General features: G+C 47.5%; 1 protein-coding gene and 1 long non-coding RNA gene across 5 annotated transcripts in view; one reads left to right on the top strand and one right to left on the bottom strand.

Moving 5' to 3' along the window:
• ALDH3A2 (aldehyde dehydrogenase 3 family member A2) overlaps nt 1-26,531 on the top strand; it is a 33,274-nt gene that overhangs the window by 4,563 nt on the left and 2,180 nt on the right. The window contains exons 1-11 of one of the 4 annotated variants that reach the window (XM_083715179.1): nt 905-1,013; nt 2,179-2,356; nt 4,325-4,556; nt 5,943-6,028; nt 9,003-9,211; nt 13,297-13,414; nt 14,621-14,762; nt 17,471-17,637; nt 19,981-20,080; nt 21,773-22,008; nt 24,927-25,044. In XM_083715179.1, the coding sequence (XP_083571305.1) occupies nt 970-1,013; nt 2,179-2,356; nt 4,325-4,556; nt 5,943-6,028; nt 9,003-9,211; nt 13,297-13,414; nt 14,621-14,762; nt 17,471-17,637; nt 19,981-20,080; nt 21,773-22,008; nt 24,927-25,007 (1,593 nt within the window). In that variant the 5' untranslated portion in view covers nt 905-969 and the 3' untranslated portion in view covers nt 25,008-25,044. Of the gene's footprint in view, nt 1-902; nt 1,014-2,178; nt 2,357-4,324; nt 4,557-5,942; nt 6,029-9,002; nt 9,212-13,296; nt 13,415-14,620; nt 14,763-17,470; nt 17,638-19,980; nt 20,081-21,772; nt 22,009-24,926; nt 25,045-26,531 lie in introns of those variants that run through there. The other 3 variants (XM_083715180.1, XM_083715181.1, XM_083715182.1) reach the window with 3 other exon arrangements.
• Nucleotides 3,064-4,102, bottom strand: LOC310832974. The gene is made up of 2 exons (XR_014558495.1): nt 4,071-4,102; nt 3,064-3,701 (listed from the first exon to the last, which is right to left on the bottom strand). It is a non-coding gene; the product is annotated as an uncharacterized lncRNA (long non-coding RNA).

Below are 26,531 nucleotides of genomic sequence, written 5' to 3'. Positions count from 1 at the left end.
GAGGGGAGCACCCTGTTGCAACAGATCAATAAAGATCAGGCTTACTAGCTGCTTTGCTTCTCAGTATTCTCTGGTTGGCCTCTTATTTTCTCCTACCAATAGGGAACCTACGTAAGGACTCTACATGGGCTCTTGGATACCCCATAAGGGAAAAGGGCAATTTTTGTTTACAACACTCCCCACCACAGCACCATTTCTGCAGGAGAAAAACCAACCCTGGTGGACTTTGCCCTCTACTCAGGCAAAAGGTGCACCCTTATAAAGATATGCATTGGAACCCAAAACTGAATCCTGTTGCTGTGGGAGAACTTTTACCTTTCATCTACCCAGGGAAAGGTATATTTGACTGCAATCGTAACCCCACTCCCTGCCCCGTTTAATTAAAGAGGATCTACATCCGAGTAGACATAGCTAGGTTTGCGCTGGCTTTTTTGCGGGGTGGGTGTGATTTGCCTCCTGAGGAGAGGGATGCAGTTCAACCCGATCCTATGTCCCTTTACTGGGAAGTAAAAAATCCCCCTCTGTTCAATGGGGCTTACTCCCAAGTAAATTCGTTTTTAGGATTCATCTTGACATGCTTATTTGGGCGTAAACTCCATTGAACACGGGGGAGATTTACTTCTGAGCAAACGTGACTAGGTTTGGGTTGCACGTAGTTTCACCGTGCCTTTAATAAACTGTAGCATTCTTAATAATAATAATAATTCGACATTACTAATTAATAAATACTAATTGATAAATGCCAGTTGATTAAGCTTTTGTGGATTTTGCATTGATTTTAAATGTACGGTATGAGCTTCGGGGGGCGGGGGCTGCTTCCGTGAGTTTTTTTTGCGGAGAAGTGGAAAATCAACATTGAGCATCAACAGACGCACGTGCTGGGGGAGGGGCTTGTCCGGGACCGGAAGTGGGTCGAGGTCGCCCTCAGGACCGGAAGGCGGAAGTCCGCGCCTGGAAGGGTTGGGAAAGATGTCAACTCTGGGGAGCCGCGTCCAGACGGACACGGGAGGGGGGTAAGGGAGTTGCGTGGTTTTTTTTGGGGGGGGGGATTGCAGTGGATGTGCGTTTAAGCAGCTGCAGGACAGGCAGGAATTCACCAGGGACAGCTTTCCCTAGTTTACAGCACATTCAAGCACCCAAACAATCCAGAATAATAAAAAAATTCAAGCTTCAAGGGGAATATTTCAGATCCTGCTCCAAGTGAGCATTTGGTTTCCCCCATATTTGTTTGCCTACTTAATTTATAGAGCTGCCCCATAGGAGGAGGATTCCAGGAAGGCAGTGTGGTGGTATGATAAGAAAAGTTAGGAAATTTGATTATGACCGGAATATTGTTATATGGAATAATGATATTGGAAACTGCTACATTTAATTACAAGGAAATTCAGTTGTAAGAGATCAGAGGAAGTCAAGTAATATGTTTATGAAGTTGGATTTTAATTAATCAACTTAGTCTTATTGTATGTGGTGGTATATGTGAGGTTTGAAATATTTTATTTCTTTTATTTCTTTTTTATTTTTCTTTTAAGATTGTTTTTTCCTTTTTTTGTTATGTTAAAGTTATGTTTTTGTATGAAAGTTAATAAACATCATTGGAAGAAAAAAAAAGGAAGGCAGTGTGGTGTAGTGGTTGAAGCGCCAGACTAGGACCTGGGAGATCAGGGTTCGAATCCCCCACTCGGTCAGGAAGCTATTCTGGAAGACCCTGGAGTCAGTTGCAGCCTCTTCACCTACCTCACAGTGTCGTCGTGGGGATTAACTGAGGAGGGGGCGTGAATCACGGACTCCTGCGAGAAAAAGATGGGAGTTTAATGCAATGAATAAGCCCTCTTGCTGACTTGTGCCTTGTGAAATGTTTCTGGGTAGTTCTGACATTCTAAACCCACAGCTTTGCTGGGAAACCAGTTTGGGCCAGCAGGTGACTGGAGGGGGAGGGTGTGCCGCCTGGATTCAATTTATTAAGGAGTGGGTGTGAGCAGAGCCTCGTAAACCCAGGAGCAAAGCTTTGCTTTGGAAGGGGCCATGGGGCGTTCTCCTGACCCCGAGCCAATGGAGAGCCTGCCCTTTTCCCTTTTGCTCTCCGGTTAGGCTCTCCGAAGCTTGTGTCAAGTTGAGCAGTCGGCTTCCAAGGGACCTCCTCTGCGTCAGAAGATCCAAACTTTTCTGTCTCCTCTGCAGGTGCCTCACATCAGCCATGGAGAAAATCAAGCTAGCCGTGGAGCGGGCCAGGGCGGCTTTCAACACAGGGAAGACGCGGCCCTTGGAGTTCAGAATCCAGCAGCTGTTGGCCCTCAAGAAGATGATAAAGGAGAAGGAGAAAGAAATTGCCGCAGCCCTCATGGCAGACCTCCACAAGGTCTGTTGCGCACTGGCAGTGTCTTCCTGTAGCGCCTGTTGGGGATTCTGTAGCTGTGATTCCTGCATTTCTGGGGGTTGGGCTGGATGGCCTCTGGGGGTCCCTTCCAATTCTACCGTTCTATTAATTGTATGTGGGGTGGGGGGAAATCTAAGGCCAGGACTCTCTGGCAACAGGGCCCTGGGGGGGAATGTTTAGGGACCCCCCTATTTTCTATGATTGTACTATTTTATTGTAAGTTTTTAAACTGTTCTGTGATCCAAGGTTTTGCTCACCTGCCCTAGCGCCTTGGAGTGCAGGGTGGAGAATAAATTAAAATAATCATAATTTTGGACCAGTTGGTGTTTCCAAGTTCTCTTTGGGGGCAGCCCTGCATGGGGCTCATTGCAGCAATCCAGTCTGGAAGTTGTTGTTGGTGTGAAGGGCAGGTAATAATTTACAACAAGAATGAAAGAGGATATTGATGTTGCAGTTATGAAATTGGGAACTGCTAAATATGTGTCATTATGAAATTCAGATTGGAAGGTGTCGAGGAAGTCTTCTAGCAATGTAAATATACCAGGGCATAAGAAGAAGAAAAAATTCTACTTTTATCTTTTGCGTTTCTATTGTTGTTAGGTTTTTATGTTGTTTTAAATGTAATGTTTTTTTCTGTGTTTATGTTTGTGTATTATAAGAGAAAACCAATAATTGTTTTTTTTTTGGGGGGGGGGGAATTATAACAAGAACTACCTCAAGATTGGGCTGCTGCAAGGCTCTCCACATGGGGCTTTCCCTTGAAGACAAATTGGAAACTTCATCTGTTCCAAAATTACTATAATATTTGGGGATGCAGGGAGTATCATATCTCCTCCCAGTCTCCTCTTTTCCAGGCTAAACTAAGGTCACCAGATGTCCCTGTTTCCCGGGGACAGTCCCCAGATTTACAAATCATTCCCCATACAAAATCCATGGAAGTTGAAAAGTGTCCCTGGATTCATCGAAAAACATCTGGTAACCTTAGGCTAAACATCCCCAACCTCCTCATCGGGCTTGGTTTCCAGACCCTCAATCACCTTAGTCACCCTCCTCTGCAACACCTTCCAGCTTGTCAACATCCTTCTTAAATTGGGGCGCCCAGAACTGGACACAGGTGTGGTCTGACCAAGGCAGAAGAGAGTGGTACCATTCCTTCCCTTGGTCTGGACACTTCAGTTGATGTAGTCAGGAATAGCATAAGCCTTTTTTGCTGCTGCATCACACAGTGGGCTCATGTTCAGCTTGTGGTCCACTAAAACCCCTAGATCCTTTTCACATGCACTGCTGTGAAGCCAGGCATCTCCCATCCCATGTTATTGACCCTCCCCTTTCTTCTTTGGGCTTGGTTAAAAGGTAAAGGGACCCCTGACCATTACGTCCAGTCATGGCCGACTCTGGGGTTGCGGCGCTCATCTAGCTTTATTGGTTGAAGGGAGCCGGCGTACAGCTTCCGGGTCATGTGGCCAGCATGACTAAGCCGCTTCTGGCGAACCAGAGCAGCGCACGGAAATGCCGTTTACCTTTCCGCCGGAGCGGTACCTATTTATCTACTTGCACTTTGACGTGCTTTCGAACTGTTAGGTTGGCAGGAGCAGGGACCGAGCAACGGGAGCTCACCCCGTCGCGGGGATTCAAACCGCCGACCTTCTGATCGGCAAGTCCTAGGCTCTGTGATTTAACCCACAGTGCCACCCACGTCCCTTCCTTGGGCTTGGTTACTGGCTAGTAAAAATAATAATAATAAGCAGATAATATAATAAATAATACTAGTATTAATGCTGCTCCGGTCTCCTTTGGGAGGAAGGCTTGGGGTATAGATTTAAGAAATAAAACAATATGTGGCTTGGTTGCCAGCTTACTATTCTTATTATTAATACGATGAAATTCACGAGATTATTGTGGTCGCCGATCCTTCTTAATACATGCCACCTCTTCTTGGCTCCCGGACAGAACGAGCTCAACGCTTTCAGCTACGAGATTATGGGCGCTCTGGGGGAGATTGCTCTGATGGTGGACAAACTCCATGAATGGGCCGCCCCTCAGTACGTGGAGAAGACCATTATGACGATGACTGACGAGACCTACATCCACCGTGAGCCGCTGGGCGTGGTCCTGGTCATCGGGGCATGGAACTACCCTTTCATCCTCGTCATACAGCCGCTAATTGGGGCCATTGCTGCAGGTAAGTGGGTGATTCTTCCGTCGGTGCGGCGCAGGGGGTAGAGAATCTTTTCAATCCCAGGCACGGGAGGAGGGGGGCTGTTTCTAGTCCTCATGAGGACAGAGAGCTGTTTGGAGGCACGAAAAGCACAGCGCTGGGAAAAGCTCGGTCCGAACAGGAGGCAAGAGAAGGCTTGCAGGGATAAAGACTCGCTCAGTTCAGTGGGGCCGATCCATAGGTAAGTGGGTTTACGATTGCAGCCATCATTCTCTCTCCCGACTCCTGCGGTTCTGCCTGAGCTGTGGTCCTGCGGTGTTTGCAGCCCACGAAACCGCTTGCCCTGAAAACCCAGGTGGGGGGTCTCCTTTTTGAGGCGTTCCCAAAGTAAAAGAAGGATTGAACTCTGATTAATAAGAATACACACAGAGGCTTGAACCAGCAAGACTCTGGGAAGGGTGCGTATAACCTGGGTGCCCAGGTCGTTTTATTCACAAAAGAACTTTTTACAGTGTGTTCGTAAGAACCAATCAGATTTCTTCTGAGCATTTCAACAAACCCCACTGTGGGGACAAGTTAAACTAATTAAGCACGCATATTTCTGGGGTAAACAAATAACAGAACTACAAAGGAGGACATTTGGCAACCCCGGAGATGATAAGAAGGATGGCCAGGAAGACAGAGTTCATTATTACCTTCATGTGAGATCTGTTTCCTGGCCCTAAGATTAACATCCTAAGATTAACAGATCAGAAAGATACTTCAAAGAAGCTTGCCCACTATCTTTAATGACCCAGGAGCCTGCCTGACTAAGCAACTGGGCTGTGTATGTGACTTTTGAAGCAAGAGAGATGGAACAGGGATGCAGAGGTGTGGATTGATCAAGAATCCTATCAAAATAGTTTAAACCCAATCAACGCAATGCTTTCATTGCTGACACAGATGGCTTACTCTATATTTGTTATAATTCCTCATAGCAATCCCACCTGATCACTACACTTTTCTCCAGAGCCTGGCCGCTGGATCACGCCAAAGAACCACCTTGTCCTGGTCTGCTTGCTTAGGTAGGGACGTAGGGCAGTGGCAGAGATCCTGTCTGGCCTGCAAAAGGTCCCAGGTTCCAACTCCAGCATCACCAGTTGCGGCTGGGAATTGTCCTGTGTCTGAGAGCTGCTGCCGGCCCGTGTCGACAATACTGGGCTAGATAGGCCAGTGGTATTGCTCGGTCTAAGGCAGCTTCCCAACCTGAGCTCAGCAGGCCCTCTGTCCTCCTTGTGTTCCCCAGCGGCTGGTATTCAGGGGCCTCTGATCTTTGGGGTATAACACAGCCATCGCGACTAGCAGCCAACCGCTCCCCCTTATCCTCTTCCTGCACTTTTGAACAAATATCCCCTTCCCTGAATCTTCCAGGGAACGCTGTCGTGCTTAAGCCGTCCGAGGTCAGCGAACACATGGCCAAGCTCTTTGAAGAAATCCTCCCCCAGTACCTGGACAAGGTAGGCACAATCTCCTGGCTTGGCGTCAGATTTGTGATCCAGAAGCGCTTAATTTCTCTGCAGGTGGATCAGTGTGTGTTCTGTGTTTTGTTTTGTTAAGGGCTTAAATTCTGCATGTTGACCGTTGCAAATTCTTCGCCTGGGGAAAAGCGACGCCACCATAACACTCCACATCCTCCAGATGTTTTGCCATACTGCAACTCCCAGCCACCATTGCAGCCGCGCCTGGTGGGAGTTGTAGTTCGGCAATATTTGGAGGGCGCCGGGTTGACGAAGGCTGCCACAGTCTGCGCCGGGAGACATTCCCACCTCTTCTCCAGCGCAGTTTAAATTGGCCCCATCAGAGAGCACTGAAGTCCAGCAAATAGTATAATAATATTAGTTATTACGTATGTAATTATTACATATTCTTCCCCCCAAAAGCATACTTCTGCTTTATTTACTTATTGTTATTGTTTTATTAACTTAAATGTCCTGCCTTTCCCCCCCTTCCCCTCCTCTCTCTGGAAAAAGGAACTCGGTGTGTTGTCCCCTAAATGCAACATTGTGCAATATATTTATTCAACTTATTTCCCCGTTCTTCCTCCCAAAGGCGGCAAACATGCCAATAGCAGAATCCCGTTAAAACCTCTGAAAAACCATTTTGGTAACAACCTTTTTTACAAAGAAAGAAGAAGAAAAGGGAGGGTGGAGTTTAAAACCTCTGAAAGAAGCCTTTCCACACCCTCTGTCACGTGTAAAACCATCTGCTCTGACTGATAGCAAAACAGTACAGTGGTGCCTCGCAAGACGAAATTAATTCGTTCCGCAAGTTTTTTCGTCTTGCGAGTTTTTCGTCTTGCGAAGCACGGTTTCCCATAGGAATGCATTAAAAATCAATTAATGCGTTCCTATGGAAACCGCCTTCAGACCAGGTCCGGGACAGTCTGTCCCCCGACCTCTTCTGAAGGCTGAGGGGGGGGGGACAAGGGCTTTTCTCCCCACCCCCAGCATTTTAAAAAACCCCGGGACAGCATTTAAAAATCGCCCCGGGACAGCGGAGGACTTCTCCGCTGTCCCGGGGCGATTTAAAAGCCCCCGGGAAGGCAGGCAGGGAGGACAAAGACTTTTGCCCCCCGCCAGCCTTCAGAAGAGGTCCAGGACCTCTTCTGAAAGCGGGCGGGGGGCAAAGGTCTTTGCTCCCCCGTGCCTGCCTTCCCGGGAGAGCGGAAAGTCTTTGCTCCCCCCCTTCAAAAGCAGTCCGGGACAGAGGAGAAACACGCTGCGTTTCTCCGCTCTCCCGGGAAGGCAGGCAGGGGGGAGCAAAGACTTTCACCCCCCGCCCGCCTTCAGAAGAGGTCCTGGACCTCTTCTGAAGGCCGGCGGGGGAGCAAAAGTCTTTGCTCCCCCCGCCTGCCTTCAAAAGCCGTCCAGGATAGCGGGAAGCGCTTCCCTGCTATCCCGGACTGCTTTTAAAATGCTGGCGGTGGGGAGCAAAGCCTTTCGGCCCCCGCCGGCCTTCCTGGACCTCTTCTGAAGGCCAGAGGGGGGGGAAGGCTTTGCTCCCCACCGCCAGCATTTAAAAGAGGTCCCCGGAGATTTCCCTATGGGCTTTCTTCTTGCGAAGCAAGCCCATAGGGAAATTCGTCTTGCGAAGTGCCTCAAAAAACGGAAAACCCTTTCGTCTTGCGGGTTTCTCGTCTTTCGAGGCATTCGTCTTGCGGGGCACCACTGTACATAAGATAGCAGCAGCCTGTAGCAGCATTAGCAACATGAAACCAGGAAGAAACAATTGAATAGCGAAACGACAGTTTGAATAACAACCCTAGAGGGAATAGCGCCAAGATTAATGAGCCCCCAAACGCTCGCCTTGACAGCCTTTGTAAACAGCTGCCATTTTAAGCCACGGGTGGGGAGCCTAGGACTCAGGGGCCAAATCTGGCCCACAGGCCTCTCTGTATGGCCCCCGGGATCATGCTTGGCCCCCTCGTTCCGGTCCTGGCTGGGATGTGCCCCTGGGCTGTGATAAAGCCTCTTGCTGTTTGGAAACCTCTGACCTTCTGCACAGTTGCAACACAGCCCCCTGAACCAAAGAGGAGGATCTCTGCCGTTTCTCTGCTTTCCCTCCTTCTCCTGCCCGGCTCTTTTGGCGTGCGGCCCCTGGGTTGTTGCCTGGGAGGAAATGAGTTGTTGCCTGGGAGGAAATGAGCCCTGTCTTTAAACAGGTACTTAGGACCGTGGAGCCGGAGGCAGGTGCACTTTAGCGTAGGTTGCTAAAAAGCTGCAACCGGTTTGACGATCCGGTTTGACTAGCCGATCTGGATGCGTCTTATGCTGAGGTCAGGCTTCAAAATCCAACGGTTTCGTATTTTATTTTGTCTTTTGTTTGTGTCTACCGTACGGAGCTCCAAAGGCAGTTTCCAACATGCTGGAGTGTACTCTGCACTTGGCGTTCTGCTTATCGCTGCTCTTGCTTGAACAACGTGAAATAGAAATTAACTGCCAATTAGCACATCTGTTGCTGGTAGATGGATATCAACAAAGCATCAGCAAACGAGAAAATTGCATATTCAGTTCTCTACATTTCTCCAAGAGTTCGTTTGTTCTAAATGTGCATGAAGATTCGTTAGCATTTGACTCTTAAATTCTACCTCCTGTGCACATTTTGATATGCAATTTGTCCGAATATCCCCGTTTTTGCAAACCAGCTTTCCCAAATCTGATCCAGGTGTTTTGCATGTTATTCATATGCATTTCTCTGCACGCTTCCATGGACGATGCTCATTGCACAATCTGGCGTCTTGCGCTTCTGCTTCTGGAAATGCAAATCGTGTATGCCTTTCAGCACAAATGAAATCAAATCCCTGCCCCAACCTGGCACTGTCCCTAAATTCCAGCTAAAAGCGACATGAACTTTATTTCCCCACCCGCTCCTCTCGCTCTGATGGGAGTCAAGCTGTTCTAAGCCACGCTTCTGTTCTGCGTTCCCTGCCAGGAGCTGTTCCCGGTCGTGAACGGAGGCGTTCCGGAGACCACAGAGCTGCTGAAGCAGCGGTTCGACCACATCCTCTACACAGGCAACAGCACCGTGGGGAAAATCGTCATGGAGGCTGCCGCCAAGCACCTGACGCCTGTCACTCTCGAGCTGGGAGGGAAGAGCCCTTGTTACATCGACAAAAACTGCGATATCGACATGGCGTGCAGGTGAGCTCTGCAACGGGTCTCTCTGTGCTTGAGCCAGTGCTGTCATGGTTCTGCAGCTCAGGGTCCATTTGTTGTTGTTGTTTAGTCATTTATTCATGTCTGCCTCTTCGTGACCCCCTGGACCAGAGCACGCCAGGCCCTCCTGTCTTCCACTGCCTCCCGCAGTTTGGTCAAACTCATGCCGGTAGCTTTGAGAACACTGTCCCACCATCTCGCCCTCTGTTGTTCCCTTCTCCTTGCGCCCTCCATCTTTCCCAACATCAGAGTCTTTTCCAGGGAGTCTTTTCTTCTCATGAGGTGGCCAAAGTCTTGGAGCCTCAGCTTCAGGATCTGTCCTTCCAGTGAGCACTCAGGGCTGATTTCCTTCAGAATGGAGAGGTTTGATCTTTTTGCAGTCCATGGTACTCTCAAGAGTCTCCTCCAGCACCATAATTCAAAAGCATCATTTTTTCAGCGATCAGCCTTCTTTATGGTCCAGCTTTCACTTCCATACATCACTACTGGGAAAACCATAGCTTTAACTATATATTTTTTTCAAATTTTTTTTTTAGTTTTCCAAATATATAACAAACAAAAAACATAAACAAACAAACACTTATCCAAAATCTGATAGTTCCATTTTTGTTCACATTGTTAAATGACTTCCTCAGATCCCCCTAGCTGAGTTTCCATGTAGTCCATTGTAGCAGTTTTCCAAAACTATTTTCACATAAAATTTACTTGGGCAATTCCCATCTTTCTTTCTTTTCATTTTAACTTTAACTTAGTATTTTACCACATCACATATTTCAGTCCTAGGCCTATTTGGTACTCGCAGGTGGTTCTGTAGATGGTATCTTAACATATTTAGCTAAATAGTCTTTAAGTTTCTTCCATTCCTCTTGATGTTCCTCTTCCTTCTGGTCGCGGACTCTTCCGGTCAGGTCGGCCAGCTCCCAAAAATCCATCATCTTCATCTGCCATTCCTCCACTGTCGGTACTTCTTGTAGTTTCCAATTTTTAGCCAGCAAAATTCTAGCTGCAGTTGTGCCATACAAAAACAGTCTTATATCTTTCTTGGCAATTCCAGTATACTTTATTATTTCTAATTTGTTTATTACCCGGCCATCACCCCGACATACCAGGGCAGGTTGCAGCATTAAAATGCTGCCAGCATCCGTCTGTCTTGAGAGACAGTGGAGTGTGCCTCCAGGGGTGAAGTCAAACCACTGCATTAGTCATTGTCGTCTTCTTTGGCAATCACTTGTAGCTGAGTAAGATTGTCTTCCATAAACACGGTTTCAACAGTGAGTCCATAAGTGACTGTGGAGCCCAATTCTGGACCCACACGTCCTTCCACAGTGGGGACATGGTTTCCGGGTGGGAGTTCATGACGGTGAAGGTTTGCCAAAGGTGCCTTCCTCTTAGCACGTTTCTCCCTTGCGTCCTGAGTTTGAGTGTCTTCAAAGCCCATGACACCTTTTAATAATAATAATAATTTATTATTTGTACCCCGCCCATCTGGCTGGGTTTCCCCAGCCACTCTGGACGGCTTCCAACAAAGATTAAAAATACATTAAAATGTCACACATTAAAAACTTCCCTGAACAGGGCTGCTTTCAGATGTCTTCTAAATGTCAGGTAGTTGTTTATTTCCTTGACAACTGGTGAGAGGGCGTTCCACAGGGCGGGCGCCACCACTGAGAAGGCCCTCTGCCTGGTTCCCTGTAGCTTTGCTTCTCGCAGTGAGGGAACCGCCAGAAGTCCCTCGGCGCTGGACCTCAGTGTCCGGGAAGAACAATGGGGGTGGAGATGCTCCTTCAGGTATACTGGACCGAGGCCGTTTAGGGCTTTAAAGGTCAACACCAACACTTTGAACTGTGCTCAGAAACGTCCTGGGAGCCAATGAAGATCTTTCAGGACTGGTGTTATGTGGTCTCGGCGACCGCCCCCAGTCACCAGTCTAGCCTTGGCAAAGGCTGTTCTCCAGTTGGCGCGCTCACAGGCAAACAATGAAGTTACCTCTCTGGGGTGCAAGTCTGGGCAGTGTGTCTGGGGGTCCTGGGCTGCCCACATGACAAGACCCCCCCCCTCGCCCTCGCTGACGTGATCCAAAGGAAAGCCGAGCAAGATGTTTGGCACCAGCTTGGCTGCAGGAGTTGCCAGAAGGAGACGTACAAGGCGCCATCAAACGATCTTAGGGTATTCTCCTGAGCCTTTTCTTCTCCCAAAGAGATCCCACAAGGCATTAGACTTTTTCTTTTTAATAGAAAAAACCCACACCATGTAAAACAGCTTGCAACCATAAGATATATATTTTATTTTTTCCCAATTTTTTAAATTAAATTTTCACAATTATAACACATACAACATTAACAAAAAAGAAAAACCAAAACAGAAAAGCATACCAAAGAAAAAACAATACAATACAAAACCACAACAGTAATAATAAAAATGTAATCTTAATCCCATACCCAGTTTTGTTTACATTGTAGATTGACTTCCTCAAGTCCCTTCCTTCAGAATTTCCTTGTATCTGCATGTAACAGCTTTCCAAAAACAATATTTAAACAAAAATATTTCCAACTTTTGTCTGTCTTATTCACTTTTCTTACTGTTCTAAATCCCATTTATTTCATTAAATCCTAATTTAATCCTAGGCCTATTTGGTACTTTCAAGTAACTTTTAATTTTTTATATTACAGTATTTATTCAAATAGTCCTTAAATTTCTTCGCAACCATAAGATATAAGGTGGGTCCTAAAATCAGGCAACTCAGGTGTCAAAAAAGCAGATTAAAGAGGAGCGTCTTCAGCGTTTTCTGAAAGCTGTATAATGAAGGTGCCAGATATACCTCTGCGGAATGGGTGTTCCACAGCTTAGGGGCCGCTGCAAAGAAGTCCCTCTCCCGCTGAGCCGTCACCTGTCAAGGCTCTGCTGGTGGAGGAACGACTAAGATCTCGGGGTCTTAGTGGACCACAAGCTGAACATGAGTCCGCTGTGTGATGCAGCAGCAAAAAAGGCTAATGCTATTCTAGGCTGCATCAACAGAAGTCTAGTGTCCACATCTAGGGAAGTCAATGTTATCACTCTCTTCTGCCTTGGTCAGACCACACCTGGAGTCCTGTGACCAAATCTAGGTAAAGGTAAAGGGACCCCTGACCATTAGGTCCAGTCGTGGCCGACTCTGGGATTGTGGCGCTCATCTCGCTTTATTGGCCGAGGGAGCCGGTGTACAACTTCTGGGTCATGTGGCCAGCATGACTAAGCCACTTCTGGTGAACCAGAGCAGCGCACGGAAATGCTGTTTACCTTCCCGCTGGAGTGGTACCTCTTTATCTACTTGCACTTTGACGTGCTTTTGAACTGCTAGGTTGGCAGGAGCAGAGCTTTCCAAGTTTCATGCTTTGACACACTTTATAGACACACATCATTTCGCCACACAGTAATTCAGTTTTACTAGCGAACCGGAGATTAATCTAATCCCTTTCCAGCCCCGGGTGGAGCGCAATTGCATGGCCTGCCTACACACTGCAGCCAACACACTAATGTGTTTGGAAAGCTTTGATCTCAAAGGTTGCCACATGGAAGGTGACTTGAGTTTGTTTTCTCCTGCTGTGGAAGGCAGGATTTGGACCAATGGATCCAAGTTACAAGAAAGGTTCCAACTAAACATCTGGAAGAACTTTCTGACTGCAAGGGCTGTTTGACAGTGGAATGGTCTCCCTCAGGAAGTTGTGGACTCCCCTTCCTTGGAGGATTTTATGGAGATAATAATAATATTATTATATATTATAATATATATAATTATAATTATAATAATTATAATTATAATTATAGTTGTTATAATTATTTTAATTATTATTATACAGTGGTACCTCAGGTTACAGACGCTTCAGGTTACGTACGCTTCAGGTTAGACTCCGCTAACCCAGAAATATTACCTCAGGTTAAGAACTTTGCTTCAGGATGAGAACAGAAATCATGCTCCGGCAGTGCAGCAGCAGCAGGAGGCCCCATTAGCTAAAGTGGTGCTTCAGGTTAAGAACAGTTTCAGGTTAAGAACGGACCTCCAGAGGTTTCTCTCTCCTCCTTTTTCCCGGCAGGCGGATCACATGGGGGAAATTCATGAATTGCGGACAGACCTGCATTGCCCCCGACTACATTCTGTGCGACCCATGCATCCAAAACCAAATAGTGGAGACGGTTAAGAAGACGCTGAAGGTGAGGTGTTAGAATCGGGGAGATGCGTTCACAGGTGCCTCGTGCCATCAAAGGTACATGGCTTTACAGTCGTGGCTTGGAAGTCGAACGGAATCTGTTCCGGAAGTCCGTTCGACTTCCGAAACATTCGGAAACCAAAGCGCGGCTTCTGATTGGCTGCAGGAACTTCCTGCAGCCAAGCGGAAGCCCTGTCGGACGTTCGGGTTCCAAAGAACCTTCGCAAACCGGAACACCCACTTCCGGGTTTGCAGCATTCGGGAGCCAAAACGTCCGAGTACCAAGGCGTTTGGGATCTAAGGTACGACTGTATTTTTCCATCACATTTCTAAGCCAAAGACCTGGAATGGTCATGCCAGGGCATTGGGAACCCCAAGGCTGTGACGCTTTGTGGTTTAAAGTTTTTGAGTCTCTTATTTTCCTTGCATCCATGCTTTTCTGTTTGCTTGCTTGTTAACAAGTCAATAAAATGGCTAGTTAGGACTACAAGAAGTTTTGTAAGGAGAAATATATGAAATATTACAAAGTAGAGAAAGAACAGAGATATTAGTTGTGAGATTTAAATGTAATAGTGAAAGTCAGAAATGTAAATTAATTGAATAGATTGGAAAATTTTCAGATGTGATTGATGGAAGTCAAAAAATTGTATAAGATATAAAAGTATGTTTAGTTACTGTATTTTCTGGCGTATAAGATTACTTTTTAACCCAGGAAAATCTTCTCAAAAATTGGGGGTCGTCTTATATGCCAGCTACAGCAGCAGATCCTGCAGCAACTCCCCACCAAAGGACAAAACGGCAGCAAATTAAATCAGAGGACACCCAGCTCTCTAGAGGAAGCAGAAATACGCCTGGAAATTGGCCCCAGAAGCCCCCGGCCACTGGGAAGTGGAGCGGATTTCCGAGCCGGACTAGAGACTGGTTTTTTAAATTTTTATTTGGTGTGCGTTGGAAGAGGGGTAGTCTTATCCGACGAGTATATCCCAAACTATATTTTAACTGGAAAAGTTGGGGGGTCGTCTTATACGCCCAGTCGTCTTATACGCCGGAAAATAAGCTATTGTTGAAAATGATATGTTAAAAAACTAATAACAATTTATATAGAGATATATAAAAGTCAATAAAATGAAAACAAATTTTAAAAAAACCAGGAGGCTAGCCCTCCCAGCCATTCTGAGCCAACGTGGCCTCGTTGACCCTCCCCTGGCAGGAGTTTTACGGCGAGGACATGAAGAAATCCCCGGACTACGAGAGGATTGTGAACAAACGCCATTTCAAGAGACTCATGGGCCTCCTGGAAGGGCAGAAGATCGCTTACGGCGGGGAAGCGGATGAATCCACGTGCTTCATAGGTAAGGCCGGGAGGGACCTGAGTTTCATTCTGAATCTCAGGAGGTGTTTTTGGACGCACGGAAAGAAGCAATCTGCATGCCTCTTCTGTGCGGAGGAGGAGGAAGAATGAATCGGTTGGGTGGATAAATACATGTTGTGCATGTGATTAAAAACAGGGTGTTTACAGCAGTGTTGCAAAAGGAGAAGCTCTGCTTCTGCCTGCAGAAGGCTGCGGGTTCAATGCCCTGCTCTGACTCCGCAAAAGGCAGCTTCCTACATTCCTCTTTAAATCAGACCATGAGGACTAGAATCTTGCTTTGTTTTCAAGAGCTGTGGCCGAGTGCTAAGAGCGTCGGCTTTTGCATGCAGCTGGGGCTGGGATGCCCCACCTCCACCCCAATGTCTGAAACTCTGGAGAGCTGCTGCCAGTCAGTGTAGGCATCCCACCAGATGTCAAAGAGAACAACCACCACCAGACTTTTAGAAGACATCTGAAGGCAGCCCTGTTTTGGGAAGCTTTTAATGTTTAATAGGTTATTGTATTTTAATATTCTGTTGGAAGCCGCCCAGAGTGACTGGGGAAGCCCAGCCAGATGGGTGGGGTATAAATAATAAATTATAATTATAATTATTATCATTATAGGCAATATTGAACAAGATAGAGCAGCAGTCTGTATATAAGGCAACGTCTTGTATTTAAAGGATCGTCCTTTTAGCCAGCTTTAAAAGTGCCCCCAGGAAGCAGATTATTTTTTTAACAACCTAATTTTTAATACAAAGATGTGCAACAATTGCAAACAGCAAACAGCTTTTTTTTTCTCAAATTTCATTTCTCACACTGGAAGCCCCCCTCCCCTTTTTTTAAGACATGGGTGTTGTCTGAGTCGTCAGAGCATGAGGCTCTTAATCTTAGGGCTGTGGGTTCGAGCCCCGTGTTGGGCAAAATAATAATAAATCGTAATAATAAATTTTATTTATACCCTGCCTTCCCCAGCCAGAGCCGGGCTCAGGGCGGCTAACACCAATAAAATCACAGTAAAAACAAAATAGGGGGGAAAGGGGGGGGGAGAAAGAAAAAAAAAACAATTTAAAATACAGGTTAAAATGCAATTTAAAAAAGTAGCTGATAAATCAAGACCATAAAGGGAGGGAAACATAAGGGTCAGACCGAGATTCCTGCCTTGCAAGGGGTTGAGCTAGATGACTCTCGTGGTCCCTCCCAACTCTGCAATTCTATGATTCTGTGAAATCTAAAAGCAAAGCAGGTGTGCTGTTCAGAACCTCTGCATCAGAAGTGGGGGAAACGTGAGCAACAAATAGGCAGCAAGGTGGCGCCCCCAGCTGGCCGGAGTTGATACTGAAGAGGCTCCCTTATAAGATTTCTGTGGCATCAGGCTCACTCAACCACTTGAGTACAATGCCCTTGCCATGTAGGGTCCTCAGGCTGAATATTGCCAGGTGGAAATGTTGGGGTGTTCCTATTATTATTGTTGTTGTTGTTGTTGTTGTTGTTATCATCACCTTTAAGCTCTTCCCCCAAATCACAGGTGAATTGCAGGGGAGGCTGGTTGTGGGGAGAGGTGGAGAGTTTTTAGATTTGGAGCCCAATCCTTTGCAGCTCTACTCAGAAGCAAACTCCCTTCTGGTGCCTGCTGACCTGTACAAGTTGACTTGTCTCTTAATCCCCTTTTAATTAACTTTAGAACTGTGTTCTTTTTAATACCTGTTTCAGCTTATTAATAACTTGAATGCCTTTTTTTTGTAAACTGCTTGGGCTTTAAAAAAAATGAACTGTAATTAAATACAGAATTATTATTAATATTTTTTAAAAAAAATAACAGCTGCAAAGTGAGCACAAATGGATTCTGTGCAGGGTTTACTCCCAGGGAAGCATGCAAAGGATTGGCATGAAAATCTTTTTGGCTGGAGACGTTCTGGTTCAATTTTGGAAATGTTAGGTTTTTTTGTATCCTGTTAATGCACCATTAGGATGTGGGTGGCGCTGTGGGTTAAACCGCTGAGCCTAGGACTTGCCGATCAGAAGGTCGGCGGTTTGAATCCCCGCGACAAGGTGAGCTCCCGTTGCTCGGTCCCTGCTCCTGCCAACCTAGCAGTTTGAAAACACGTCAAAGTGCAAGTAGATAAATAGGTACCGCTCCAGCGGGAAGGTAAACAGCATTTCCGTGTGCTGTTCTGGTTCACCAGAAGCGGCTTAGTCCTTCTGGCCACATGACCCAGAAGCCGTACGCCGGCTCCCTTAGCCAGTAAAGCGAGATGAGCGCCACAACCCCAGAGTCGGCTACGACTGGATCTAATGGTCAGGGGTCCATTTACCTTTACCTTAATGCACCATTAATTAATTAAAGAGGTTTATATACCACCCATTCGCTGGGTGGTTTCTAGTACAGTGGTTACATCCGCTTCAGGTTACAGACTCCGCTAACCCAGAAATAGTGCTTCAGGTTAGGAACTTTGCTTCAGGATGAGAACAGAAATCGGGCTCCGGCGGCACAGCGGCAGCAGGAGGCCCCATTAGCTAAAGTGGTGCTTCAGATTAAGAACAGCTTCAGGTTAAGAACAGCCCTCCAGAACAAATTAAGTACTTAACCTGAGGTACCACTGTATTGCTAAGTGGGCAGAGCACCCGCTTTGCACCCAGGTTCGATCCCCAACATCTCCTGTTTAAAAAGGACCAGGTTGCACTCTGGACTCACCTCTTTTCTCTCAGCACCAACCATTCTCACGGACGTCAACCGGGAATCCAAGGTCATGCAGGAGGAGATCTTCGGCCCCATCCTGCCCATCGTCACCGTCAAGGGCCTGGACGACGCCATCCAGTTCATCAACCAGCGGGAGAAGCCCCTGGCCCTTTACATCTTCGCCGACAACAAAAAGGTAAGAGTTCAGAGGTCTGGGTTTCGCACTCGGGTGACAGAGCTCGTCGGGTCAAGCCTTTCGGGACACAAACCACTTCCGGGCGGCATCGATTCGTTCCGGCCTCAGTCCTGGTTGCAAACCATTTGGGTTTCAGTCCTAGTACTTAGGGGCAGATTACCCCCACAGTGGAGAAAGTAGCCGTTCTTCCTGGTAGCCACTGAGAGCATGAATTTGTCATATTTAAAGCCAGGGTTATTTTTATTATTAATAATAATAATAATTGTTATTCATACCCCGCCCTCCCCAGCCAAGGCTGGGCTCAGGGCAGCTAACAAGCAATAATAAAAACAAGTTGAATGAATGCAACTTAAAAACAAGATTAAAATGCAACATTAAAATATTGAAACATTAAAATATTTAAATGCAGCCTCATCACAGGAGGAGAAAGGAAAAAGAAAAAAGAATATTACTATTCCTCCTTTATTTTAGTCTGTCTCTGCACTGGACTTGAAACTTTTCACATATGGAATTGTTTGTGTACAGTGGACGCTCGGGTTGCAAACATGATCCGTGCAGGAGGCACATTTGCAACCTGCAGCTTTTGCAACCCGCAGCTCTGTGTTTGCGCATGCGCAGGTCACAATTCGGCGCTTCTGTGCATGTGCAAAGTGTGATTTAGTGCTTCTGCATGAGCGCTGAAACCCAGGAGTAACTAGTTCCGGTACTTCTGGGTTTTGGCGCGTCCATAACCCGAAAATGCATGACCTGAAGCGTCTGTAACCCGAGGTATGACTGTATCTGTATGGGATCATTTAAAATTGTTTCCGTGGTGCCGTTGCATTGAGACGGTTTATGGGAAGCAATTCACGGACAGGATCAAAGCCACAATTTCTTACACTTTATTTTGCTCATGAATTGCTTCCTAGGACGCCTCTGGACGCGATTATCGCAGTGCAGTAGAGGCATTTATAAGAACAGTAAAAACAAAACAAAACAAATTACATATATAAAAACAGTTCGAGCAACTGTATACACACACACACACACACACACAACTTCAAATCTAGTGCAGGTGCCATATAAAGATGTCAATTAGAAGATTCTGTTGGAAGATGAAAAGTCTTCAACGGGGACCAATAAGGTGATAGAAAAGGCTGCTTTCTGATTTTTAACGGGAGTTCCAGAAGGCAGGAGCCGTCATGCTATAGGCCGAATTCTAACCTTGTATGGAATGGACTTTCTGATAAGATCATCATCATAATAAATAATAATAAATGTATATCCCGCCCTCCCCAGCTGAAACCGGGCTCAGAGCGGCTAACAACAGTAAAATAATTCAACATTCTAAAATCAATTCATTATAAAATCAGTTCAAATCAGATTAATGGCAATCATTGGGCTAGAGTTCTATGAGGATTACCAAAGGAGGGGGTCAGGCTGTGCCTTGGCCAAAGGCCTGGTGGAACAGTTCTGTCTTGCAGGCCCTGTAGAAAGATGTCAAGTCCCGCAGGGCCCTAGTCTCTTGTGACAGAGCGTTCCACCAGATCGGGGCCACAGTCGAAAAAGCCCTGGCTCTGCTTGAGGCCAGCCTAACCTCCCTGTGGCCCGGGACCTCCAAGATGTTTTTGTTTGAAGACCGTAAGGTCCTCTGTGGGACATACCAGGAGAGGTGGTCCCGTAGGTACGAGGGTCCTAGGCTGTGAAGGGCTGTCTCCTGCAGAGTGCAGTGATCCATTGATCAGGGCATCCCGGTTTTGAGCTGTGTGACCGGGTGGCGCTGTGGGTTAAACCACAGAGCCTAGGACTTGCCGATCAGAAGGTCGGCAGTTCGAATCCCCGCGACGGGGTGAGCTCCCATTGCTCGGTCCCTGCTCCTGCCAACCTAGCAGTTCAAAACCACATCAAAGTGCAAGTAGATAAATAGGTACCAGTCTGGCAGGAAGGTCAACGGCATTTCCGTGCGCTGCTATGGTTCATCAGAAGCGGCTTAGTCACAATGGCCACATGACCCGGAAGCTGTACGCCGGCTCCCTCGGTCAATAAAGCGAGATGAGCGCCGCAACCCCAGAGTCGGCCACGACTGGACCTAATGGTCAGGGGCCCCTTTACCTTTACTATGCCTCTGCCCACCAGGAACTTGGTCCCAATTCCATTTCAGGTTCTCATTCATCAACCCATTCCGGTAACACAGCGGAACCAAACCTGCCTCCCCCAAATATTGAGGTGTCATTTATTCCGTCCCGCCAGTTAATCAGCCCAAGAGCGAATTGATGGATCTGTTGCTTGAGCTGGTTATAAGCTTGCGGTCTCATTTCCCTCTCTTATCTTATCCGCCCCCCTTCTTTTTCCCCTCCCTCCCAGATAATCAAAAGGATGATTGCAGAGACTTCCAGCGGAGGGGTGACAGCCAACGATGTTCTGATGCACTTCACTCTCCCTTGCTTCCCGTTTGGAGGCGTTGGTGAGTCAGTCGCCCCTCAGGGACATGGGGGGGGGGCCAAGATGGCAGGGGAGGACATGGGATTGGATGGGGGCTTCCTTGGCAGACTTTCCTAATCAGGAGGAGTTTTGCCTCAGGCCTTGGGGCAAGCTGTTCTGCCTCAGACCTCCCTCCCTGTTCTGAGGTTACTTATGGCAGCCTACTTTACAGGGCTGTTGTGAACTATAATAATAATAATAATAATAATAATAATAATAATAATAATAATTTATTTACACCCTGCCTTCCCCAGCCAGAGCTGGGCTCAGGGCAGCTAACACCAATAAAATCACAGTACAGTGGTACCTCGGGTTACATACGCTTCAGGTTACAGACTCCGCTAACCCAGAAATAGTGCTTCAGGTTAAGAACTTTGCTTCAGGATAAGAACAGAAATCGTGCTCCGGCGGCGCAGCACCAGCAGGAGGCCCCATTAGCTAAAGTGGTGCTTCAGGTTAAGAACAGTTTCAGGTTAAGTGCGGACCACCGGAACGAATTAAATACTTAACCCGAGGTACCACTGTAAAAACATAATGGGGGGGACGACCCAATTTAAAATACAGGTTAAAATACAATTTAAAATGCAGCCTCATTTTAAAGTAGCTGATAAATCAAGATGATAGGGGAGGGAAACATAAGGGTCAGACTGAGTCCAAACCAAAGGCCAGGCAGAACAGCTCCGTCTTGCAGGCCCGGCTGAAAGATATCAAGTCCCGCAGGGCCCTAGTCTCTTGTGACAGAGCATTCCACCAAGTCGGGGCCAGGGCTGAAAAGGCCCTGGTTGAGACCAACCTAACCTCCTTGAGGTTGGAACCTCCAAAGTGTTGTTATTTGTGGACCTTAAGGTCCTCCGTGGGGCATACCAGGAGAGGTGGTCCCGTAGGTACATGGGTCCTAGGCCCTCCCTAAAGCCTGGCACTCACTTGATCCTGGTTTGCCCAGGGGTTTTAGATTCATGTGATCTCCCTCGGTATGCTTTGTGATTTTTATCCGTGGTCCTTTGTCCCATTGGCCAACATCAGGATTTTATAGCATTGTACCCACATTGTGCGCTGCTCTGAAATCCATTTCAATGAAAAAACAAATGAACACATTAACACACTTTGAACATGCAGTGCTATATAAATTATGTTTGTTTATAATTTATTATATACCTAGCTTAATATAACCAAATATTGTTTTTATTTTTGCTAATTTATCATAACACTATTTATACCAGTTTTATTTAGTAACAATTATCATAACCCTCATTATTACTACGTAATAATGGGTTGTATCTGGCTATGTCTTACTCAGAGTAGGCTCATTGAAATGAAGGAATATACTTTAACTCTCAGTCTGACTTAGTTGGAGTCTTTTCTTGCAGAGCTATATATTGTTTGTGGTTTTCTTTTCTTTTTTCCCAGCTTGAGGACTTGTGGCTTTTTTCAGCTTCACTATACAGTACATTATCGGTTGAGGACTAGTTACTATTTTTTTGACAGATCTGTAGGCTAATTGCTTTGAGGGCTAGTGAATTGTGTGGGGGGGGGGGTTTGGCAGATCGATTTACCCAGCTTCCCTCTCCTACTTGATGGGCTTTTGTTTTGCTCCTGCAAGGTCAAAGGAAGTGGACCAAACTCCTCCCCCCATGCTTAGACCTTGCTTGCCATTGTTTCCCCCCTCCCCTTCTAGGTAACAGCGGGATGGGGGCCTACCACGGCCGGTTCACCTTTGAGACCTTCTCCCACAAACGCGCCTGCCTCGTCCGGGCCCTCAAGATGGAAGCTGTCAACAACCTCCGCTACCCGCCCAGCAGCCGCAAGAAGGTAGATTGGGCCAAGTTCTTTGTCCTGCAGAAGTTCAACAAACGCAAGATTGGGCTCGCCCTCCTGGCAGTCTTGGGCATCCTGGTGGCCGTCGTGGTCAAGGTGAGCTGTTGGCATATACTGGCTGGACTAATCATAATAATAATTTATCATTTATACCCCACCCATCTGGCTGGGTTTCCCCAGCCACTCTGGGCGGCTCCCAACAGAATATTAAAATCATGATAAAACATCAAACATTAAAAACTTCCCTATACAGTGGTACCTTGGGTTACAGACGCTTCAGGTTACAGACTCCGCTAACCCAGAAATAGTACCTCGGGTTAAGAACTTTGCTTCAGGGTGAGAACAGAAATCGCACGGCGGCAGCAGCAGGCCCCATTAGCCAAAGTGATACCTCAGGTTAAGAACAGTTTCATGTTAAGAACGGACTTCCGGAAAGAATTAAGTTCTTAACCCGAGGTACCACTGTACAGGGTTGCTTTCAGATGTCTTCTAAAAGTCAGGTAGTTGTTTATTTCCTTGACATTTTGTGGGAGGGCGTTCCACAGGGCAGGCGCCACCACCGAAAAGACGCTCTGCCTGGTTCCCTGTAACCTCACATCTCACAGGGAGGGAACCACCAGAAGGCCCTCAGCACTGGACCTCAGTGTCCAGGTTGAACGATGGGAGTGGAGACGCTCCTTCAGGTATACTGGGCCGAGGCCATTTAGGTCTTTAAAGGTCAGCACCAACACTTTGAATTGTGCCCGGAAACGTACTGGGAGCCAATGTAGGTCTTTCAAGACTGGTGTTATGTGGTCTCGGCGGCCGCTCCCAGTCACCAGTCTAGCTGCCGCATTCTGGATTAGTTGTAGTTTCTGGGTCACCTCCAAAGGTAGCCCCACGTAGAGTGCGTTGCAGTAGTCCAAGCGGGAGATAACCAAAGCATGCACCACTCTGGCGAGACAGTCTGCGGGCAGGGAGGGTCTCATCCTGCATAGCAGATGGAGCTGGGAGACAGCAGAGGAATGGTTGGAGGCACCAGCAGAGACTCAGAGGCCGAGGAGTGGGGGGACGATGAGGGAGAAGAGGGAGAAGACCAGGAAGAGAAGTCGGAAGCTGAAGAGCCACCAGGGCTTAGTGAGAAGGAAGAGGCTGTGACAGAGAGCAGCCCAGAATCAGAGTCAGAAGCTGGAGCAGGAGAGGAGGGAGGCCGAGAGGCCGAGATGAGTTTGGAGGGGCACAGGGGTCTCCCCTTCCTGCAGCAACAAGCTGCTCTCCAGCAGCCAGTGTGGTGTAGTGGTTAAGAGCGGTGGACTCGTAATCTGGTGAACCGGGTTCGCTTCCCCACTCCTCCACATGCAGCTGCTGGGTGCCCTTGGGCCAGTCACACTTCTCTGAAGTCTCTCAGCCCCACTCACCTCACAGAGTGTTTGTTGTGAGGAGGGGAAAGGAGATTGTTAGCCGCTTTGAGACTCCTTCAGGTAGTGATAAAGCGGGATATCAAATCCAAACTCTTCTTCTTCTCTCCCCCCTTGTCTCCCAGAACCAGGAGAGGCACGAAAAGGGCAGAGAAGAAATTAGCGTCAACGAGACGTACTCTCAGATTGCATAGGGAAAACCCTGGAGAGGAAGGGACTTAGGCAGCTGTGAGAAGGCAGGGATTTTCAGTCTCCGCAACAGCTTCATGGGGCAAGGCCTGGCAGAGATGAGTCGCTGTACTCCTTAGGCCTGACGCTCCCGTGCAGATCGTGGATTTTTCATGTGGTTTACTGCTGGCTCGCTCCTGTCAGCCTTCCCAGCGGAGCTTAACTGGGAGCTAAGGTGTCCGTCCTTGCTGGGACTCTGCTGAAAGGAGGTGGGGTGTCGGAAGGGCTGTTGGGTCACGGAAAAGGGCGAAGGCCCGGTTCCTGGCTACCCTGGAAGGCAGAACTAATGAGCTTGGGTTAAAGGAGGGTCGATTTCGGCTGAACTTTAGAAGGAACATCAGAACAGTAGCGTGGAAAGCAGGGAGACCAGACGGTAGGAGGAGCCAGAGCAAAATGGTAGGCGGAGCTAGAGCTAGTAGTTCTGATTGGTTGTAAGAAGGCAGGCGGGGCGGGAGTTGGCTGAAGGCCAGCTGTGGTTGGTGCACTGTTTTAAGGGCTGTTCCTTTATGGGGGGTTTTCGCCCGGCAACTTGTGCAAAAGGTGGCATACTTTGCTTAAGACAGAATGAGTGCTCACACACACGTCTTTGTAAACCGCTCAGAGGCAACTGTAGTTCAGTGGTTTAAATATGTAAGTGAAATTGAATATATAATTTATCTGAATAATTCTGCGGGGGGCGAGGAGGAGTGAGTGAGCTGCCCCCAGAAAGAGATGGAGTGGGAACAGTTTCTAAGACCCATGTGGCTCTTTGGGGCGGTTGATTGCTCTGTTCTCTTTACCTAGGAATTTGGTTAAATTGGGGAATGTTAATTATTGTCCTCTCTACACTTTATCTGTGCTTGCTTTAGGATGGTGTGGTTCATTTCTTCATTATCTTTACAGATTCTGTCATTTTTTGTTACACCGTTGTCATTTACTTCTGTACATTTCTATTATCATTACTTCATCTCATTGCTCACCGCCTTGGGACTGGAAATATTCAGTGAAGAGCAGGTTATAGACGCACAGAAATAAAAAATGAAAATAGATAGGCACTGGGAGGCCCCATCTGATTTTCTAAGTTCTGTTCTTCCGGCCCCCATTGCTGCCTTAAACCGGATTCTCTTCTCTGACATCATTGCCCAGAGGGAACCTTTTGGCTCTCCAGACATTGCTGGACTCCAACTCCCATAATTCCACTGGCCGGTGGCCCTGCAGCCTGCTGGGAGTTGAAGTCCAACAACAGCTGCAGCCTCTGTACAGGTTCCTCAAGGCCTGGCACTCCTCTGTATGGGTGTGTTCCTTCCCTACAAGAACTCGGCCCACGAGCCGAACGCCTGTTAAGTCTGACAAAAGCAGGGGTTGCCCCCTTACCCAATCTATTTCTCATTTTCTTCTGGTTCTCCCCAGAACGGCCGGGTTGGGCTAGGGATTAAGACCTTGCTGGCTGCAGTGGCCACACAGAGAATGTGGAACCTCAGTAGGAAGTGATGAAACCCATATTCAAAGCCGGCGCCGTTCAGGGGAGGTAGGACTCTCCTTTCTTGCTATTCCGTGCCCGTCTCCCGTGTGGCCCCTGCATGCGGCTTGCACAGATGCGGGGGTCGGATGATTAAAAAATGGCATGCACTCGGTTGTGGCTTTCTGAGCAGCATCAGGGAAAGAGTTTAGTTCAGGGGTGAGGAACCCTGGCGGTCTTGCAGACACGGTGGGTGTACAAAACCCATCATTCCAGCAAGATGATGAAGGGGATCAAAATGACTCCTCTGCTAGGAAAAAGTGGCAGCCTTTGGGGCTTTTCGGTTCGGAGAAAAGGCAAGTCAGAGGTGACAGGATAATATGTAATAATAATAATAATAATAATAATAATAATTTATTATTTATACCCCACCCATCTGGCTGGGCTTCCCCAGCCACTCTGGGCAGCTTCCAACAAAATATTAAAATACAGTAATGCATCAAACATTAAAAGCTTCCCTAAACAGGGCTGCCTTCAGATGTCTTCTAAAAGTTTGGTAGTTGTTGTTCTCTTTGACATCTGGTGGGCTGTTCCACAGGGCGGGTGCCACCACCGAGAAGGCCCTCTGCCTGGTTCCCTGTAACTTGGCTTCTCGCAGCGAGGGAACCACCAGAACCTCTGGACCTCAGAGTCCGGGCAGAACGATGGGGGTGGAACCGCTCCTTCAGGTCTACTGGACTGAGGCTGTTTAGGGCTTTCAAGGTCAGCACCAACACCTTGAATTGTGCTCTGAAACATACTGGGAGCCAGTGTAGGTCTTTCAAGACCGGTGTTATGTGGTCTCGGCGGCCGCCCCCAGTCACCAGTCTAGGATAGACTTCTATAGAATTATGCGTGGCACGGAGAAATTGGACAGAGAAAAGTTTTTCCCTCCTCTTAACACGAGAACTCGTGGGCATCTTCAGAGGTTGGAAGATTCAGGACAGATGGAAGAAATTGTTTCTTCACGCAGCACATTGTTGAGCTGTGGAACTCCCACAAGAATGGTGCTGGCTTTAAAAGAGGCTTCAAATGCTATCAGCGGCTCGGCTCTGCCTCCAAAGTTGGAGGCAGTGATGCTTCTGAATACCAGTTGTTCGGAACTGTAGAAGGTTCCCTGTGCTTGCAGGTTCCCTGTGACAGGCATCTGGTTGGCCCCGGGGAGAACTGGACTGGGTGGGCCATTGGCCTGAACAACAGGTTCTTCTCATGTAACTTGTGGCCAGGCTACTGGCTGGGGGCCTTGGGAGTCCAGCAACACAGAATCATAGACTTGTGGAGTCAACCTCTAGTCCTGCAATGCAGAATCTCAGCTATAAACACATGATAGATGGCTATCCAATCTTTGCTTAAAGACCTCCAGTGAAGGAAGGAGAGTCTGCCATCTCTTGTGGGAGTCTGTTCCACTGTCAAATGACTCTTATTGGCAGAGAGGTCTTCCTCAGTCTCCCATCCCTGATCTAGCAGTGCCTGGGACGCAAGATCTCTCATCATTTTTGTGGATAACAAGAAGATCA

Source organism: Podarcis gaigeae, assembly GCF_964106915.1.
Source record: "Podarcis gaigeae genome assembly, chromosome: 15".
Classification (NCBI taxonomy): domain Eukaryota; kingdom Metazoa; phylum Chordata; class Lepidosauria; order Squamata; family Lacertidae; genus Podarcis; species Podarcis gaigeae.
This window is presented reverse-complemented; position numbering and strand designations above follow the sequence as displayed.